An 18,757-nucleotide genomic window follows, 5' to 3' on the forward strand; every position below is an offset into this window, starting at 1 on the left:
TGGTTAAAGAAATAAGAAGCACTGAAGTTACTTGCCCAGCAGTGCCAAACCAGTCAGTGTGAAAATTGAAAGGTTGCGACTTTGTCACCTACAGCTGTATGCTTGAGTTCCTCAGCTATGTTTCTTTCACAAAGCTTTTGTTTTCCGGGCTTATGTGCAGGTACTGTTGTAAGTGCTGTATAGGGCAACAAGTGGTGAGAGAATGATTCTTACATCGGCGAGAAGGGACTGGGTTCGTGGACAGGCTGAAGGCTTATAGTTTGTGAGGAATTCGAAAAGCATTTAGGCATCCGGTGTAGAGTAACGCGTTGTATTCTTCGCCCTTCTGACAAGCGTCTGCGATAAGGAGGGAGCTGGGGAGAAGTGAGCTTTCCAAGGACCGAGCAAGGAACGCGACGCGCAGGTTGAGGCAAAGCACAGGGGACGGTGCCGGTGACTGGCGCGATGGGAGAAGCAAAGGCGCACTCCCGATAGCCTGGATATCAAGGTGATTTCTTAAAAATGAAGCTCACCAGAGTGTGAAAAGACTTTTCCACAGGGAATTATGGAGATCTCATCTTCGGCAGATCTGTTCGCCCAAGCTGTCCGGTCAGCTCCTGGCAAGAGCCTCCCTGGGCGAGCAGACGACTCCAGCCCCCCAGGACGGGCGGCTGAGCCCTGTCCCGGATGCCAGCGCTGCCCTTCACCCCCGCGGCCCCGGGCAGCCGCTCCCCCTGCCCTTGAACTCCCCAGCCCTCGGCTCAACCCTCAGGGGGTGGCGGCGGCGGCGGCTCCCCCGCCCCACGGGGTCACGCCGGGCCAGGCCCAGCCGGCGGCTCTCCAGGCCGCGGCGGGGCCGCGAGGCTGTATGGCGCTCGGTCCCCGCCGCGGAGCCGGGGCCAGAGCAGTTCCCCGGGGACCCAGGGCCGCCGCCGCCTCCCCCGGGCCGGGCCGGGCCGGGCCGGGCCGGGCCCATAGAGCGCGCGGCGCCGGGATAGAACGGCCGCGCCGGGGCCGCAGCGCCCCCCGGCGGCGACTGGCGGGGGCGGCGCAGAGCGAGCAGAGAAAGGGAGCAGGGACAGTAATGGCGGCCAGTTAGAGCCGGGCTGAGCCCGAGAGGCGGCGGCGACGACAGCGGCGGGAGGAGCCGGCGCGGCTCCGGTTGCGTCTCTGCCCGGCGGAGCGGCTTCCCCGGAGGGCTTTTCTTCCTTCCTCCCTCCTCCCCCCTTTCCCCCTTCTCCCTCCCCTTCCCCTCCCTGCCCGAGCCCCCGCCTGTCCGCCCTCCCTCCCTCCTCCCTCCGCGCCGGCGGCGGCGGCGGCGCCCCCCGTGTCCCCCCTCGCTGGGGCCATGGTGAACACCAGGAAGAGCTCTCTGCGCCCCCTGGGCAAAGCGGCGGCCGCGGCGGCCGGGGCCGGCAGCCATTTCATCTCGTCCCGCACCCGCTCTTCTAAGAGGGGCACCAAGGCAGATGCGGCCGGGCTGGAGGAGGCGGCGGCAGCGCGGGTGAGGACCGGGGAGTCCACCGGGGACCGGAGGGAGGGAGGCGGCGAGGCCGGGGCATCGCTGGGGACAGTGTCGCTGGTGCCGCGGCGGGGGGGGGGCCTGCGGGCACGGGAGCCGGCGGGGGGCGGGTGCCGAGACGGCTGTCGGCTGTCGGAGGGACGGTGGGGCCGGCGGGCAGCCCGCGTCGAGGAGGCACCGCGGAGCCGGCGGACACGCGGGGGGCAGCTGCGGAGAGCCGCAGTCCCTTTGGGGCCAGCGCCAGGGCGGCGGGGGCCGCTGACAGGGCGGGGGCGGCGGCGCAGCGGCCGCGGTGCCGGTGCCCGGCGGGGCCGGCGGCGGGCGGGGGTCCGGCGGGGTCCGGCGGCGCGGGGCTCCCCCTGCGGCCGCGCCCGGCGCTGCCGCCGCCAGACAAAAGTTGGGACCTGCGCCCGCAGCAACTTCGCAATAAACCTCGGCCCGGGCTTGGTTCGTGTGTGTGTATATGTGTGTGTGTGTGTGTGTGTGCTTTTTTTTTTTTTTTTTTTTTCCCTTTTCCCTAAATGACCTCGATTCGGCTGGCGGCTGCGACGGGAGGAAGCTGGTGTTCGGGAAAGCCCCCCCGCCCCGTTTTTGTGGCTCGGAGGGTGTGATTTTTGCCGTCAAGTTTAAGTTAAATGCTTTCCTAGCCGAACTTGCTGTGGTAGCTTGGGTTAGACGGGCTAACTGCAAGTGAAATTCTACAGCCCGATTTGAAGAATTAACATTTGGTAAATTGTAACTGGAAGAAAGAATTCGGCAGTCTCCTTTCTTCCTTGTCTCTAAACAGCTCTGTTGACAAAACCTGCAACTTTTTTTTTTAATTATCGAAGAATCACAGAATCAGTGAGGTTGCAAAAGACCTCTGAGATCATCGAGTCCGACCTGTGACGATCACCACCTTGTCAACCGGACCATGGCACCGTGCGCCACATCCAGTCTCTCCTTAAACAGCTCCAGGGCTGGTGCCTCCCCTGCCTCCCTGGGCAGCCCGTTCCCAATGTTTAATGAACCTGTCTGAGAAGAAATTCCTCCCACAGGAGGAACTGTAGGCAGGACTTTTTCTTTGGTTGATGAAACTTCATGTATTGCTTTAAAGGTCTTTCAATAAAAGCAATAAAAATCAATAAAAGCACTGCAAATATGGAAGTAAAATTTGAGGGTCCAAGTGTTTGACAGTGGTGCATCAACTGACCGTGTCCCTGTCGTGCAAAGGAGGAAGTTAATCAGCCAAGTAGAAAAACAGCAGCAGCAGCCAGAGGCATGTCAGAAGGATGTCACCTGGAATTCTCACAAAACCTTTTACCCCATCCATTTGGTCTAAAACACTAAACCAAATACAAATCACTGATGAGATATTCTATACCTTCTGTGCTTCTCTTTCAGTTCTTTCATACTTCACAGTTCTTCCCTTCCCCCATCTTACTTTTCCTTGTTCCCTGTTCCTTCCTTGTTTAATTTCAGTGGACTCCTGGGGATGCAGCACCATAGCTGTAAAAAGCTGTTCTGCTTGTTCTACTGTGCAGTTTCTGTTTATTCATATCGCGGGTCTTGTGGTTTGTGAAGCAAAGTTTGAAGTAACCCTTACTGGCTTACTTCTCAAGGAGTTTACTGCTCCTAAGAAAACTAGCTTGGGCTTCTTTCCAAGTATTTTTAATTCATGAACAGTGTTTTTTTACTACAAAACATTAAAATGTTCAAATTATGTTATTGTCATGGTGTGAGGAAAGGAGATTGTGCAAAACAGTGTAGAATATTGTAAATACTTCTCAAGATACTGCCCACACATCTAAAATAGCATTTTTTTCTAAAGTTAAATGTAAATTTTGGTGTATGGGAATGAACTTGTTTTGCTCCACAATGCATCTCATGTGTTTGAGGTGGATTTTTTCTTTCCTTTTATGATGTAATTGCCATATATGATCAGAAGTTATCCAAGAAGGTTTTTTTCCTTATTTCCCCCATCCAGTGTGTTTCGTAAAATGTGTATATCTCACTGTATTTTAAAGTTGGTTTTGAACAACTCTTTTTATTCTTCAGATGTAAGTACTGTCAGCAATACAGTGTCTTTCTGAGCTTCTGAATCTTCTTGAAGTAGTGCCAGAGAAGGATCTCAGTGATTAGGACATGAATAAGTATAGCAGTAGGGAGACAAAGCCTTTGCTTTTGCAAGTGACTGTCGGGAGACTGATAGTGAGGCTGTGTTCAGAAAGCGTGCTGGGATCGTCTTCACGCAGTTGTATGTTTTTTGGTGTTTTTCTTTTTTTTTTCTTTTTTTTTTTTTTTTTTTTGCAGTGGACTGGAACAGTCTGTCCTTTCTAAATCTTTTGGGTGTCACATCAGGAAACCAGCCTTGCTACCAGCAGTTAATCGGGTTAATGGGCAGCTAGAGTTTGGAGCTCTGGCAGATATGGGATGCTTCTTGTTTGTAGTATGTGACTTAATTTTCTTGCATGGAGCTTTTGACTGGGACTCCTTGAGAAATGCTCTTCAGTGGGAATGTTTGCAGCCACCTTTCAGAATGTATTTTCAAAGATCATCTGTCTGTTCCTTATTAGCAAAAAAACCTGAGTGACCTAACGGCATCCTGTAAGATGCTGAGTAGACTAAATGAGAGGATAGGACTCGCCTTCTAATTCTTCTGTATCTATTTCCTATTTTCTTCTTCTTTTTTCCACTTGGCTTTTTCTGATATACTTTTTTTTGTGGGTTTTTTTTTCCATTTGGTTGGGTTTTTTGCATACATTTATAAGGATAGGCTTCACTCTCTCTTTTTCCAAGAACTTATGTTTCTAGTCTTCTGTTTCAATATTATGGTGAGTTATATGTGAATAGTGTCCTTTTTTGTTTGATCTGAGTCTGGAGGCAACAGACATTTTGTGGAAATGGACTGTTAATAGTCTAAATGCCTTTATCAGTTCAGTGTATTCCCTCAGTAGTACTCGCTCAGCTTGAGAAAGCAGTGACGTCAGGCTTTGAAAAGTAAACTGGTTTGAATTATTGATTGGCGACCATGCAGTCAGTGATGGAGATGAATACATGTGTGTCTGTCTGCTTACCAGAAGCCAGATTAAAATGAACAAAATCCCTCACTAAATGGATCAAGGAGCCAAGAAGTTTATTGTCTAAGATGATGTCATAGCAGAGTGCATAGAGAGGATACAGAGGGGAAAAACTGGGCTTTGTTTTCTTCCTGTTTCCAGGACTGATTTATGCACTATTTAGTAGATTTTCAAGCTATGCTTACATAAATATACATTCTGTCGTTATACAAATTATACATATGTGTATAAAAATACAGATTTTTTTTTCTTCTGAGCATTAAAATTTGGGAAGTGTTCTAGCTTTATATTAAAGCATTCTGACAAGAAAAGCTCATCAAAATCTTCTACAGAGACACATAATTTTAACAGAAGGCATATAGGTTCAGTGGACTTCATTCACACTATGAAAACATTGAGGATCCTGTGACCATAAGTGGTTAAATTTGCACTTCGTATCTACTGATGTCTGATGTTTTCAGACACTGAGTTGTGATTGCTGGTAACACTTCTTTGGCAATTGAAATGATTTTTCTTAGTCATCTCAAAGCACAAATCAAAAGCATTGATCGAGAATTTATTGTGTAATAGACACTCTGCAGTCATGTCAGTGTACTAGTTAGACATTTTAGAAATGTATACAAGGTTAGCTTAATTTAATTAGCCAAGAAAGCATTAGCAGTGCCTTAAGAGCTGCTTGAGGGCATGGTGATAATTGTAAAGCATGATCCTCGCTAAAAGTAGTGCTGCCAACATTGTTCAACTTGGACGGTGCAACTTAGAGCTCTCCATTGTACTTATTTGCTAATGGGAGCAGTCAGGGGCTGCAGGAGTCACATCGGGTGCTGGAGTGTGGAAAGGTAGAGAGCTAAGCAGCATTTCTGTGCCCTGAGATGCCAGTGTGTTTCAGTGTCTCTCACTGTAGTTTCTCAGTCTGTAGCCATAGAAGTGTTTTCTGATTTCTGGGTGATAATTTCAGCTTTTGTTGCATAAACTTGTTGCTGCATTTTACTCTTCAAAAAGCCTTTAATGGTCAGTGAAAACGTAGGAAATGTAAAACTTACTATGATTTCTCTTAAATTACAAGTTTTATATATAACCAATAGAGCTTTCTAAAAATCAAGTTTTCCTTTATGAAAGACCCTGTCTGTGTAGTGTCTCACAGTGTTCTGGATGCTCTGGTGTTTAGAATAAAGCTGTAGAAAAAGATTTTCCTCCTTATGCTGGATAAATGACACTTGCTGGCCACCTGTTTCTTTTTCTTCAAGAAAAAAGCTCCAGTCCAACATCGGTGTTTTAAAGAACTGCATTGCCTTTGTGTTCGAGTTTGCAGTAGCATCAGTAAAGGTGCCGAGGCTAATGCTTTTACAGTTCTTTGAAATACATCCTGAAATATAAAACCTTGTGAAGTTATTCCAAACAATTTAATTTAAAGGAAGACTCCCAGGAAAGCTCATCTTTTTGGTGTGTAATAAAATCTCGGGTTCTTTCTGGTTTAGTGGTCTGCTACTCTTTTGGGATTTAGCGGGGAAAAATCAGTGTTCTGAAATGAGTCATGCAGGCCATTCCTTGGCTGTGTGGTGTTAATACAGCTGTGAGCAGTGGGAAATGGAGCAATTGTTGGAAGCAGTCTTTGTTCAGGGTTCTGTCAAAATACCATACAGTTGGCATTTGTGATCCTTTTGTGGTTCTGAAGGGCTGTCCTGAGTTTGAATTCTTCTTATGTGTTGTGCCAGATCAGTCTGGGCTGCTCTGAGAAGTCAGGACACGTGAAGTGTCGTGGTTTGTTTTGGGAGGCAGTGGTGCATCCTGTTCGAAGCTGGCTATCCTTGCTGTCACACTGTTCCAGGACCTTCAAAGGAAGCAATCCAAGGGCTAATCCAGTGACTGGATAAGACCTCCAAAGAGTACTCAGGAAATGGTGTTGATGTTTCATGTGCTGCATTGCTTCCTCTGAACATTGGGCTTGTCCCAAAGTAATATTAATAAAAGCTGCTTCTCCAACTACTGTCTCTGTCTGAACTTCAAACAGAAGGTTTGACCCATGGCTGTGAGGCAGCCCATGACAATTTTGCAAGAGTTGCATACAGCTTGGGGTTATGCAAGATAATTAGCTCAGGTAATTATATTCTGATCACCTCTATCCCCCTGCAGTTTCTGTTGCATGTGGTACGGTTTTGCACACCCTGCCCTGAATTGTTGAATGTTTGCTATGCTGTGGAAAAAAATTTAATTCCAATCTAATGATGCTTTGAATGATTTCTCTGTAAAACTTTATTAAACCCATCTCAAAACAAAGCATGCAGCAAGTAGGCATCAGTGAACTGAATCTTTCATTGATGAGAATTTTGTCTGCTGTTTTGTAGCTGTGACCCTTTGAAAGATTGCTGATTGTTTATTAGATGTTTTAGCTCTAATAGATTACTTTTTCTGTGGGTGTTATCACTTATGAACCCATTTATTGCAAAGGGAGCTGACAGTATGTTCTTATCCTTTTTTTTGTGTACACTTCATGCTTTGCTGGTTTTTCAAAACAATTTTTCAGTCTGACTTCACTCTTGAAATATTGTCTTCATTACCTTTGATGGGATTTTCATGGTTTATTTTAACCATTAATTCTGGTTTAAATTGCTCAAGTGTTGGTTTGCATTTATACGTGCTTGGATTCTTTTTCTGAATAAATTTAGTTTCTTTTTGCTTGGTAGTTACTAAAACAGGCAACTTTTCAGCCAGTTGTAAGATCAGCTGTAATCTTCTGTAAGCCTTTTCATTTTGCACTGAGTATGTGTATGCTGTAATAGCTTCAGCCCCAGCTGAACTAGTTATGAAGGAGGCAGCTTTAGCTCTCCTATTAGAAACACAGAACTTAGAAGCGTCTCCAAGTTCCACAGTTCTTGTAGCCTGTACTGAACTGTGTGGTTTTACCTTTATGCTTCTAGTAGAGTCTGTTGATGGCCTAACTAATGTAAAGCTTTGATAGAAGGTTTGTGTCCAGTTGCACTTGGAGCAGTTGCTTTGGTTTGGTTGTTTTCATAATGTGGGAAGGGGGCATTTTGCTTTTCTCCAGCCTCCAGTCAGTTCCTTCATTTTAAATGGATAAATAGTTGAGCCAAGCTATTTAAACAACCTGAAATGAAGAAGCTGTTCATTTTCTACATGTGGAAGAAATTACTTGCAGTGAAATTTGTTGCTGTGCTTCAGCAATCCCTCATTTCAAATACTTAATAACTATCCTGTATTATTTCTCTGATTTATCGCTCAGGCTTAGAATTTTGTTTTAATTATGATTTAAATTTCAGTACATTAATCTTAAGATTTCTATCGCAATTGTACACAATTTTAATTCCTTTTTTCTCTTTTGAAAATACTGTCTTCAAGTGCATTGTAGCTAGGGGTGCAGAAGTGTTTTTAATCCTATTTTTTATCAACACAGAAGGCCACCTTCCAAGTTTCCCTTGCTACAGACACTTCTTTGCTTAGTTTACTGAGTCTGTTTCCTGGTCATGTCCAAACCTTGGGGAGCAGTTTGGTTCAGGGCTTCTCACTTTGTTCTCCTCTTTGCTATCCTCTTTTAGATAATTCTGTGTCATTATTTAGGTTTATAGTAGTATTGAAGGAGGCCATGTCCTATAAGCTTTGTTTACAATGTGACTGTTACAGAGAAACAAGATGGATTTTCAAGGACTGAGAGTAGGAAAAACATTTAAATGTTTTCATTTTTCCACATCAGAATTGTAATAATTCTTGAGTCTCAATTCATTACATAAATACAATTTCTGCTTTAAAAGTTTTTATTAACAGAGTCTAGAAACTCACAGAAATAGTTAATGTAGTTCTCACTAAAAATGTGTTGCTTTTGGTATTCCTTCAGTGTTGAATAAGGAGGATCAGTGGTTTTAAAAATTTCCTTTAAGTGGATCGACTAGAAATACTTCAAAGTGAGGTGTGGACCCCATACAGCAAGTAGAGAACTCTTCTCAGTGGACTTGCTCTTCTGCAGGTGTGTGATTTCACATGTGCTGCGAGCTGTGAACTCTGCAGTTGTGAAAACAACAGACTCGCCAGTATTAATGCTTGCCAGGCCATTTGATCAGCAGGATCAGGATCACTTTACTGGTCCAGCTGAAACTAATCCTCTTCTCCACATCTCTTGGCTTCCCCTTCCCTTGCCTCCCCTCCATCCTTCTGATTTGATTATCAGCTGAAATTTCACAGTATTTTTGTGAAGGCACAGAGAAGAGAGGAGCGCTCCTGGTGGAGCGGGCTGCTGATGATGGGAGGATAAACCTCAGCTCAGTATTGATGGCCTCTGTCGCAGTTTGGCAGAGGCTGCTCTGTAGGTCACTCTCCCTTTCATTCATGAACCAAGTAACCTGTAGATTGCAAGAGTTTTTTGTGTGTCACACTGAAGCTGTTGACAGGCACTCACTCGGTGTGGATATAAACAGGTGTCTTTTTCTAGAACAGGCAGTGGGAATGGTTGCAGGTGTGAAAATCCCCAATTAACAGCACTTATATTTTTAACTTGTAAACTTTTAGCTTTTCTTAAAAGCTTTCACATGTATTAAATAACCTGAATTATAGGTTATTTATATAATGGAAATGGAAATCTGTTGAAATAATAAAGCAGATCTTCCAGTGCAAGAAATATGCTTGGTTTTTTTTTTTTTTTTTTTTTTTTTTTTAATCTGACCAAATGGTGAATTTATTCTTCTGAAAATTTCAGATTATGGTATTCTTTGTGTTCTTAGTGGCTGTTACTGATGTGAACATTGTTCACGGAAAAAAATTACAGAAGCTGAATGTTAAAAGGATTCAGATCATCCTGCAATTGAGGCATTCTTTACTATCATTACCACTAATGAAATACATCGTTAATAGTTGTTTATTCCAAGATCATCAAGCACTTAAGCATGAACATTATTTTTCCTTAACACCTGTGGAGAGCCAATGTCTGATAAATGACTGTGTGCAAACAAGTGGAAATTAGAGAACTGCAACCAGGAGATGCGTTCTTTTAAGCTGATGATGTTTTCTTTTTCAAGCTGTCAGCAAGGTTAACGCATCAGGGCCTTCATGAAACTTGGAGTTCTCACTAAGGTAGTTAATGTGCTCTAATCCCAATACATTTATTTCTCAGCTTCTTGTCATTTGAAGGCTGAGGTAGAATGGTTTGGAAGGGATGTTCAAGATCATCTCTTCCCCACCCCCTGCCATCTCTTCCCAACCTTCTACTAGGCAAGGTTGCTCAGAGCTCCATCCAATGTGGCCTTGAAGTAAAAGTGCTTTTACACTGGATTTTTAGGACACAAAGGTAGATGTTCAGCCTGCAGCAGTATGTTGTGTACCATCACAAATACAGGGTGCTGTATTATGCTCGACCTCAAGTTCAGTCATGTTAGCTTCTTTCCCCAGACATGTGTATCAGGTTTTACCTCTTCCCGCTAAGCAGTCAGCCAGTTCTCCCCTACATGAGGGGCTGAAAGCCTTTGCCAGGAAATGTGCATTGGGGTGGGGAAGAGAGGAGCTTGTGAGGATGTGTTGGTGCTGGAGAGAGTGGGTAGTGTGGTGTGTCATCCTGAAATTGGGGCGTATTGTGGATGTGTAAGACAAGGTGTGGTACCTGATTTGAGCATGATCATGAGAGAGTTTCAGCTACTTGGAACATTTGTACCAAGCATAAGGAGAGTTTTACTCCTCCCCCCTTTTTTGGGGGGGGCAAGAAGCTATAAAGCAAAGTGGTGAACTTAAAAAAAAAGGAAATAGTATTTGAAAGGATTTATAAAGCAAAGTGGTGAACTTAGAAAAAAAGGAAATAGTATTTGAAAGGATTTATTAGATTCTGGTCAGATGACATGATCACATCATAAGAAAATCTATTGATCGAGTAAGTAGAATTTGGAACCAAACAAAATTTAAAATATCTCAGATTGTGAAGCCTTCTGATTTTTAAAAACTGCTTAGTATGCCTAGCCTAAAAATGCATTAGCTTAATGCAAACAAAACCTAGCTCTTAACTAATTCTCATCAATAGATTTTAACGCAGATCTTTAATGCAATTAAATTTTTTAGGAGTTAATGTTTTAATCCATATTTCTTACCTTTGCAGAAACTGGTACACAAAGGAACAAGTGGCTTTTCCAGAATCACTGGACAGACAGCTAGACAATGTTTTTGGTGTATTTTACTGGTGTTTAAAATGCATTATAGTTTCAGCGAAAGCAAGTTATTTGTTAACTGAATAGTTATATGAGGGCAAGGATGAGACATGAGTTTAACTAATTGGGGTACTGGTGACAGTCACTTTTTTCATGAATAACAGTTTCAGTATGGAAAGACGATTTTATCATTTTATACTGTAGGATATAAAAGATTATTAAATGCAATAAAGAGCCATGAGTAGTTCAGATCTTTTAATGGACAGCCCATTTCAAGAACTTTGCATGAACTGGTAGGAGAAAAGGCACACCATTTTTTTCACATGTATTTTTAAGATAAGAATCCAGATTAATAATCTGGGACATCCAAGAAGATGTGTTGTTAATCAAAAGATGAATTTTAAATTAGAAAATAGAAAGTTAGAAATAAAAAGGGGACCTGGATTTAGTTTCTCCAATGTCAGTAAAAATGAGATTGAGAAACATCTGAAATTTTTGTCTTTTCAGAGAGTCAAGTGAAGAGGGAAAAGTTACATTTCAATATCAGAAGCTAGGATTTAACTAAAGTTAGAAGCAGAGGTTTTTTTAAACCTGTGGCTGAAACAGAGTTTTTGAAAATGTTTATTTCAATATTATTAAGAGAAAGTAACTTTCAGGGTCTTTTGTGTTTGTTTAGTGGTTTAAAAAGACAAGCTATTTGTGCATTTAACAGAATGCAGAGAAATAGGATTGGTTAGCTGAAGACTGAATGTCAGTGCATTAATGTGTTTTAGACATGGGAAGAGGCCGTAGAAAAAACAGTTGCTGCAGCGTTTAAGAGAGTGGTTTGAAAAGTTACCTGAGGAGCTGTGTGAGCAGTGGTGTGAGTGTTCAGGGCGTGGCAGACACTCAGCAGGGTGTGCCCCACAAACTGTACAGCGAGGGCAGCAAGTTTGGCCATGGTGGATAACTCAGATAGTCATGTCTGCGTGCCTGTGTCTGAGTACAGACCAACCTCTGGCAAACCAGACAGTCTTTTTCAGAAATTGTAAGGTGTGGTTGTGGTTTGAATGTTATATCATCTCTTACTTGAGAATTTGGTGAACTTGTGTTCACATGCTTGGAGATGCCAGTGGCAGAGGTGATTTGTACTCATTCTCTGTGTCTACCGGATTAGGATTATTTTGGGTGTTCAGACCAGCAGTTTAAGGAGAGTTCTTTGGTTATTCTGTTGGCCAGGAGATTCAATTCAAAAAACAGAAGAAACAAAACCCCCCTACCCTTTCCCCTTCAAAGATGCCATAAGTAATCTTTGTATTTTAACTTGGGAATTAATCAAATGTCATGCTTTAGTCAGCTGGTTCCTGTGATACACCTGAAGGCACTGTCAGTGAGTACTCCCCTCCTATGTGTGTTCTTCGGTCTTGTTGAAAGACTGTACTGGCATAGTCACTGTTCTAAGAGGATAAATTGAGGAGGAAAAGGTCAGTTTTATTAATTGATTTCTAGTTTGTGTTTTCCAAAACTTAAGGACTCTACATGTTTTAAATAAAGCTCTGTTAGTATCAACTTAGTGTTTTGAAATTTAGGGATGATAGAGAAGAGACTACAGGTAATGATGTATACCAGTGTATTTGTAGCTTGCTCATAGATGGGTATTAAACAGTGTTTCTGTCTTTCTCCTTTTCATACAAAGGAGAGAAAGCATAGAGATACTATGCAGCGATATATGTTTTCTTGCTTTATTATTAATTTTAGCTTTTGTTTCTAGATATATCAGTACCATCGTTCAAGTGCCTTCAATGAAGGTGTGTTACCAGTTTGCCACCCACTGCCTCTGCCTAAATTGAATTGTAGCTCAACAGGTGATTTGTAGTATTCATTCAGCTGTCACACTCCATTTTACTTTTGAATCCAGAGATAATGAAGACTGTGCTTTGCCAGTCTAGATCATGGATGGTATCATGTTAATGCCAGTTATTTCCTTACTCATTTGTAGCAAGAGTGCTTTCCGTAAGAGGTGGTTCTGGTTGTTCTGGATCACAGCTGGTGTTTGCTGGGTCTCTTTTCTTTTGGGTCAATGCTATTGCACTAAATTTTGTTTCTCTCTTTGTATCTTCTGACACTATCTAAAGTAATGTTTTGATTCTTCTGTGCTTGCTTTTTCTTTGTTGCTTTGGTATGCTTGAAGGCAGTTTCTGACATGATTAAGATTTTATTAATTCATATTCTCTGCATTCTCTCAGCATGTGAGAGCGTTTGCTTCAGTGCCAGTGTTTCATTAGGAGCTTTGAGTGCAGTGCATTGGTTCCTACTACTGCAATTGCATTATTAATTTCTTAATTTTTAAGTTTGATGCTTGTATCATATCTTTCTAGTCCCAGAACATTTTCATGATACCTGCTCTGAAGTAATAAGTTTCTGGGTTGAAACTGAATTGCTATTTTTAATCATTAACGCTGTAAATGGTTTGAGACCCAGTTCCTTGAGGGAGCAAGTTGGGTGCTGTGGAATCATTAGACCTGTTTTGCTATAAATGGGAGGAAGCAGTGGATAGACTGCTCTCTGTAAAGACTTCCCAAACTGAAATTAATTTTCTTTCTTGTTCTAGCATATCCCAGTTTGGATAATCTCTTGAGTGTTATGAAAACTATATCTGTATTTTACTGTGGGTAGTGAAGGTTCTGGATAGTAGTCTGATTTAATTCCCTAGAGCTTGAATTTTTAAAATTGTTTGTTAACTGGAAAATGGAGCTTGGATTCTTGGTAATGTATTTAAAATTTCAGTGATTTCAGCTTTGTAGTAGCTTTGTCACTACTTCATGGTAAAACATTTTCTGTGTTAGTGCATCTTACATAGCAGGTACTCTAATGTAGGTTAGTATTTGGACTTGAGTATCTTAAAATTTAACTTGGTTTGTACTTGCTGAGTTTGTGCATAGAGTTAATATGCAGACAAGTGAGGCTCAGCTGAAAATAATAGCCTAAACAAAGAATAACCTAATTAAATAAACCCCTTAATTGCTAGTCTGGTTCCTTAGGCAGCTGCAAGGAACTGATCGCTCATGTGATCACACTGACAGCCTGCTATTCCGGTTTCTGAAGCTATTTGCCAGCATTAGAGATCTCAAAGATCCTCAGCTTTTATGAATTTCATGAATATTTGTATCAGAGGGAGACCTGAACTAGCAGAATTTGGCTCCATTGCCAGTATTTTGTTTTAACTGCCAGCTGACAGGACAAGATCCTAGCTGAACTTGAGACTTGGGACCAGAGGCAAGGCACTGGAGGAAATGCAGAGAAAAGTGATGATAGGGGACTCAGAGGAGTTCGGCTTTTTGCATGGAAAGGGGTGGAGATGGAATACAGCATCCTGTGCATTATTAATTTCACTGCTGGCAAATAGCTTTAATGTTATCCCTTCTAAAGCTTTGTTACATGCTGCTTCATCTTTCCTAGTTTCATTTTCTCTGTCTTGCTTAGCAGGTTTTAAACTGGTTCTGTGGCTTACCTTGAAACTCTGCTTCTATCCTTCATGGGGGAGCTTGTGTAGTTTCGGAAAGTAGTTACTAAAATTGACCTAAGCAGGGTTGTATTTCTCTAAGTCCACAAGTAAACTGATAATAAAGCAGAAAGTATATGCACAAATACTTACAGTGTTCAGAAGTCAATATGAAGGCTACTAAAATTTTGTAAAAAGTTGATATTTTGTAGTTTCAGAGTGTTACGGAAACCAGCCAGGTGCTGCCCATGTATTTTAGGTGTATAGGTGCTGCACCTATGCAGGATGCAGATGTTTTGTATTTAGGAATGGTGGTAGTTAGTATCTTGTACTTCTCTGATCCTTCAGTGAAATGATTAAGATCACTGACAAGGTAGGAAATTCATCTAACAGAAGGGAAGTGACCTTTTGAAGCTTTAGTGAGCTGGTCTGGTTTATGGATGGAACAGAGAAACATCAGAAGAAGATTCAAGGAGGTTGGAGTGGTCCTGTGTAGTCAGGCAAGGGAGTGCATGGGCTCTCCTTGTGTCACAGTGATGCTGAGCTGTCTTGTCAAACTGCACCCAGACATTTGGATTTCACTTTCTAAATACTGTGCTGTGATATTCTGTCTTCCTCTCATAAAAGATAAGCCTTTTATTTTTTTTTAATTTTCTTGACTACGTGACATGTGATGTTGAAATATCTGGAGTACAAATCAGATTGTTGTTGTTAATAAGCCTGATGAACAAATGGGACTTCTGTGGTCATCTCCTTGTGCTTAAGTAAAATTATCTCTTTGTCATACTTCAAGTTCTTACTGACAATTCTTGGACCTTAATATTTGAAAATTGGTTCTCTATTGTTGCGATAAAGGATATTTAGTTTTCGAATCATAGAATCCATAGAATGGTTTGGGTTGGAAGGAACCTTAAAAATCATCTAGTTCATAATCTCTTGCTATGGGCAGGGACACCTTCCACTATCCCAGATTGCTCAAAACCCCATCCAGCCTGGCCTTGAACACTTCTGGGGATGGGACAGCTACAGCTTCTCTGGGCAACCTGTGCCATGGCCTTACCACCCTCACAGGGAAGAATTACTTCCTAATATCTAACCTAAACTTGCCATCTGTCAGTTTAAAACCATTCCCCCTTGTCCTGTCAATACATGCCCTTGTTAAAAAGTCTCTTTCCAGCTCTCTTAGAGCCCCTTTAGTTACTGGCAGGTTCTATAAGATCCCCTGGAGCCTTCTCCAAGGTGAACAACCCCAGTTCTCTCAGCCTGTTCTGCAGCAGAGCTGCTGTAGTCCTTGGATTATCTTTGTGACTTTCTCTGGACTCACTCCAGCAGGCCCATGTCCTTCGTATGTTGTGGCCCCAGGGCTGGACACAAGACTCCAGGTGGGGGCATAGGCAGGGAGAATCCCCTCCCTGTACCTGCTGCCCATTTTGCTGCTGATGCAGCCCAGGACACTTTTGGCTTTCTGGGCTGCAGGAGCACAGCGTGGGGACCTTCTTGTCAAGCAACACCCCCAAGTCTTTCTTCCTGGGCTGCTCTCTATCCATTTTCCACCCAACCTCTACTTGTGCTTGGGATTTCCCGGACCCAGGTGCAGGACCTTGCACTTGGACTTGTTGAACTTCACGAGGTTTGCCCAGGGTCACACTGAATGGCATCAAGACTGTTTTGATGAGCTAAAATTTGTAGTTAATAGAATCCTGGTTTTATGTTTTGTTGTGGTAGTTCCCCTACATACAAGCAGATCCTCTGAAGTTTGCTGTCTGTTCATTTCTTGTGTACAACTTTGAAGTAATCCTTCGCTACTATCTTTGAGTTTCTGTCTCTGTTAGGTTTGATAAGTGCAAAGGAAAAAGGGCCCCTTTTGGTACTCTTTAGGTGCTTCTTTAAAGGTGTTAAGAGTAATGTGGCTAGTGCATATTGCTGCTAATGAACATGTTGGACATTTCCTGACTGTGTGCTGGACAGTTTGATGGGTAGAACAAGGTACTGGAAAACTCTTACAGGAAGGAAGAATGTTTGTTTAAGCATTTTAAAGGCAAAACAACATAGGTGGAATAAGTAATTGCTGTGTTTTTAAGTATCATAATTTTCCACAGTCCTTTTTTCTCTTTATGGCATTACTAGCTCTTCTGCAAGTAAGGTGAGAATAGCAGTGTTGTGAATGATACATAAAAAATACAATGGCTTATACAAACAATACTTGTTCAGAAATACAGAAAAACTATTATAGAAGTTTAATATTTGAAATCAAATATTTTTATAGCTTCTGGTAATGTTTTCAGAATAAACACTTCTAATATTTCACACAGATTGGTCACTAAGAGTTTGACAGAGACATTCTTCTTACTGAGCTGAAGTTTACCTTTTTTCTGTAAGGATATCTGCAAATGAGCCAAGTAAGTATCATCTGATGCTTTTTTCTTTTCAGAAAGATGAAGGTAGTGATGCTAGTTTGAGTGATAGCCACATATCTCCTCCTGCCAAACGTACCTCAAAACATGCTGATCCTGTGGGCAAAGACAAATCAAAATCGCGCAGTACTGGGCAGCGAGAGGAATGGAGCATCTCAACTGGACAGTCCAGGTAATTGGTGCCAAGAGAAGAAGGAACTCATACCAAATTTTTTCTGTGTTGTTATCCCACTTGTGCTATTTCTGGAGTCAGCTGCAGCTCATGAGTGTACTTTTGAAGCATGTTATTTTCACACTATTTTCTTCATTTTAAGACTCCAGGAATGTGATTGCATCAATCATCTCATCTCTGTTTCCTTTCTATGCATATTTGTGCAAAAAATATAAAGTAATTTTATTTGAGATGTAGTCTGAATTTTCTCTTCTTGATGCATCCAAATTTAGTAAGGTAATTGGTATTTTTATGTACTCAAGCTATAAGAAGACATGGTATTTTAATTAGGGAATCAGTGTTACCATCTTTAGGGAATGGGTAACGGTCAAGTTTATTTCTATTGTTGTTCAGCCTAGTAAGTCAATTTTACTGAATATAGCCTCACTCTTGCCACATTTTTAGAACTTGAAGCAGAAGTAATTAATTTTATTTTATAACTCTGATTTCATAGTATTTTACAACGCATCCTTGTATTCATAAGATTCCTCACATGGTTACAAGTGGCTGTGAGACAGTGTACACAGCATGTTCCTGATCCATGAACTTTCAGTTAATACTAATTCTTTTGTAGATATGTATTTCATATTTATGTACATGTCAAAATTATTCTTGAAATGATTTGTATGTAAGAGTGACTGTAAGTCACTGCTGGACTGTCGACTGCTAGGATGAAGTTTGCTTAAAAGCTCTGTAAATCTCAAAACAGACCTCCTATATTTCTTATGTTCATTTTTCTCTTTTAAAACAGAATGAATTAAATGTAGCCATGATCATTTGGAATGTATTGAAACTTGGGCACCTTCTGTTTCTTTTGTTTGTAAGAGTAGACTTGTACTGAAGCTCCTAGAAATGTCAATATACAAAAAGAAATACTTAATGCAGCTGGGAGAATTTAGATCATTGTGTCAAATGAAACTGGGCCAGGGTACTGAAAAATCATATTGTTGCTCCTTTAGAACCCACTGTAACTTGTCTTTGCATCTGAAGCTGGTTCTGCCAAAATCCAAAGCACTGTGCTTAACAGCGATCTTGAGTCACTAAGACTTTCCAAAAGTTCTGTTACTTCTGCTGGTTTATCCAAGGTGTTAGAAGGATGGTTGCCTTTGGAGAGCTATACCAAGGTTCTGTTCGGAAGTTTAAGGAGAGAGTTAACAGGACAAGGGCATGAAGAAAGATTAGGGAGATTAATCAGAGAGATACTTTGACAGTTGAGGGCGGGGGGGGTTCATATAATTGCTATTGAGCAGTTTTGTCCTTACTAAGGTGTTGAGTACGAAGCAGGCTCTTCGAAGATTATCTCTTTGCAAGGTTTTAAAATCAGAGTATCATGGAGCATTTTACAGTCAAAGTTCCGTTTTCACTGTGTGCCTTTTGCTTGGCTGAGGAATGTTAATGTTATTTGTATGTCTAATTGTCTCATAGGTTAACTTCTCAGCCTGGTGCTACACTACCAAATGGACGTAGCTTATGTAAGTGAATTATAGCAAAACTTTTTGTATCAGCTTTTGCATTAAACAGTTTTATGTCAATGATTTTCAGTGGCATATGTTTCTGATAACTTTACTGATTCCTTTGATGATTTTGACCAGAAAAGTTGCTGCTCAGTTTTCTTCTGTGGCCATCTTGGATACTCTCTGTGGATATGGGGAACATTTTTAGATGAAAATCCATTTCTTTTCTCAATTCAGACCTCTTGGCCATGATCTCGATGTTTTCCTTAATTCCCAAATTACTGTTACGAGCTAATTTTGGCCTTCCTCTCTCAGTTGGTCTCTTTAATTTACTTAGTCTCTTTGCTCATCTGAAATTTGGCCTTTTGTGGTTCTTAACATTACTTAACTCTATTGCTTTAGAGAGACCTGCCTTGTCTGCAGCTCCTGCTACCTTGAAGAGTCTTCTTAAAAGCTAATACCTTACAAACCTGCCATTTCATTGCTTATCTCAGCTAAAA

The 18,757-nt window shown here is 41.8% G+C and overlaps 1 protein-coding gene across 4 annotated transcripts in view; it reads left to right on the forward strand.

Annotated features, from left to right (window-relative positions):
- The first annotated feature begins 896 nt into the window (after positions 1 to 896).
- Positions 897 to 18,757, forward strand: part of ATAD2B (ATPase family AAA domain containing 2B) — a 75,763-nt gene continuing 57,902 nt past the window's right edge. The window contains exons 1-3 of one of the 4 annotated variants that reach the window (XM_068183333.1): positions 897 to 1,483; positions 16,610 to 16,764; positions 18,229 to 18,275. In XM_068183333.1, the coding sequence (XP_068039434.1) occupies positions 1,328 to 1,483; positions 16,610 to 16,764; positions 18,229 to 18,275 (358 nt within the window). In that variant the 5' untranslated portion in view covers positions 897 to 1,327. Of the gene's footprint in view, positions 1,484 to 13,954; positions 13,982 to 16,609; positions 16,765 to 18,228; positions 18,276 to 18,757 lie in introns of those variants that run through there. The other 3 variants (XM_068183332.1, XM_068183331.1, XM_068183334.1) reach the window with 3 other exon arrangements.

The sequence above is a fragment of the Anomalospiza imberbis genome, chromosome 3 (assembly GCF_031753505.1).
Source record: "Anomalospiza imberbis isolate Cuckoo-Finch-1a 21T00152 chromosome 3, ASM3175350v1, whole genome shotgun sequence".
Taxonomy (NCBI): Eukaryota; Metazoa; Chordata; class Aves; order Passeriformes; family Viduidae; genus Anomalospiza; species Anomalospiza imberbis.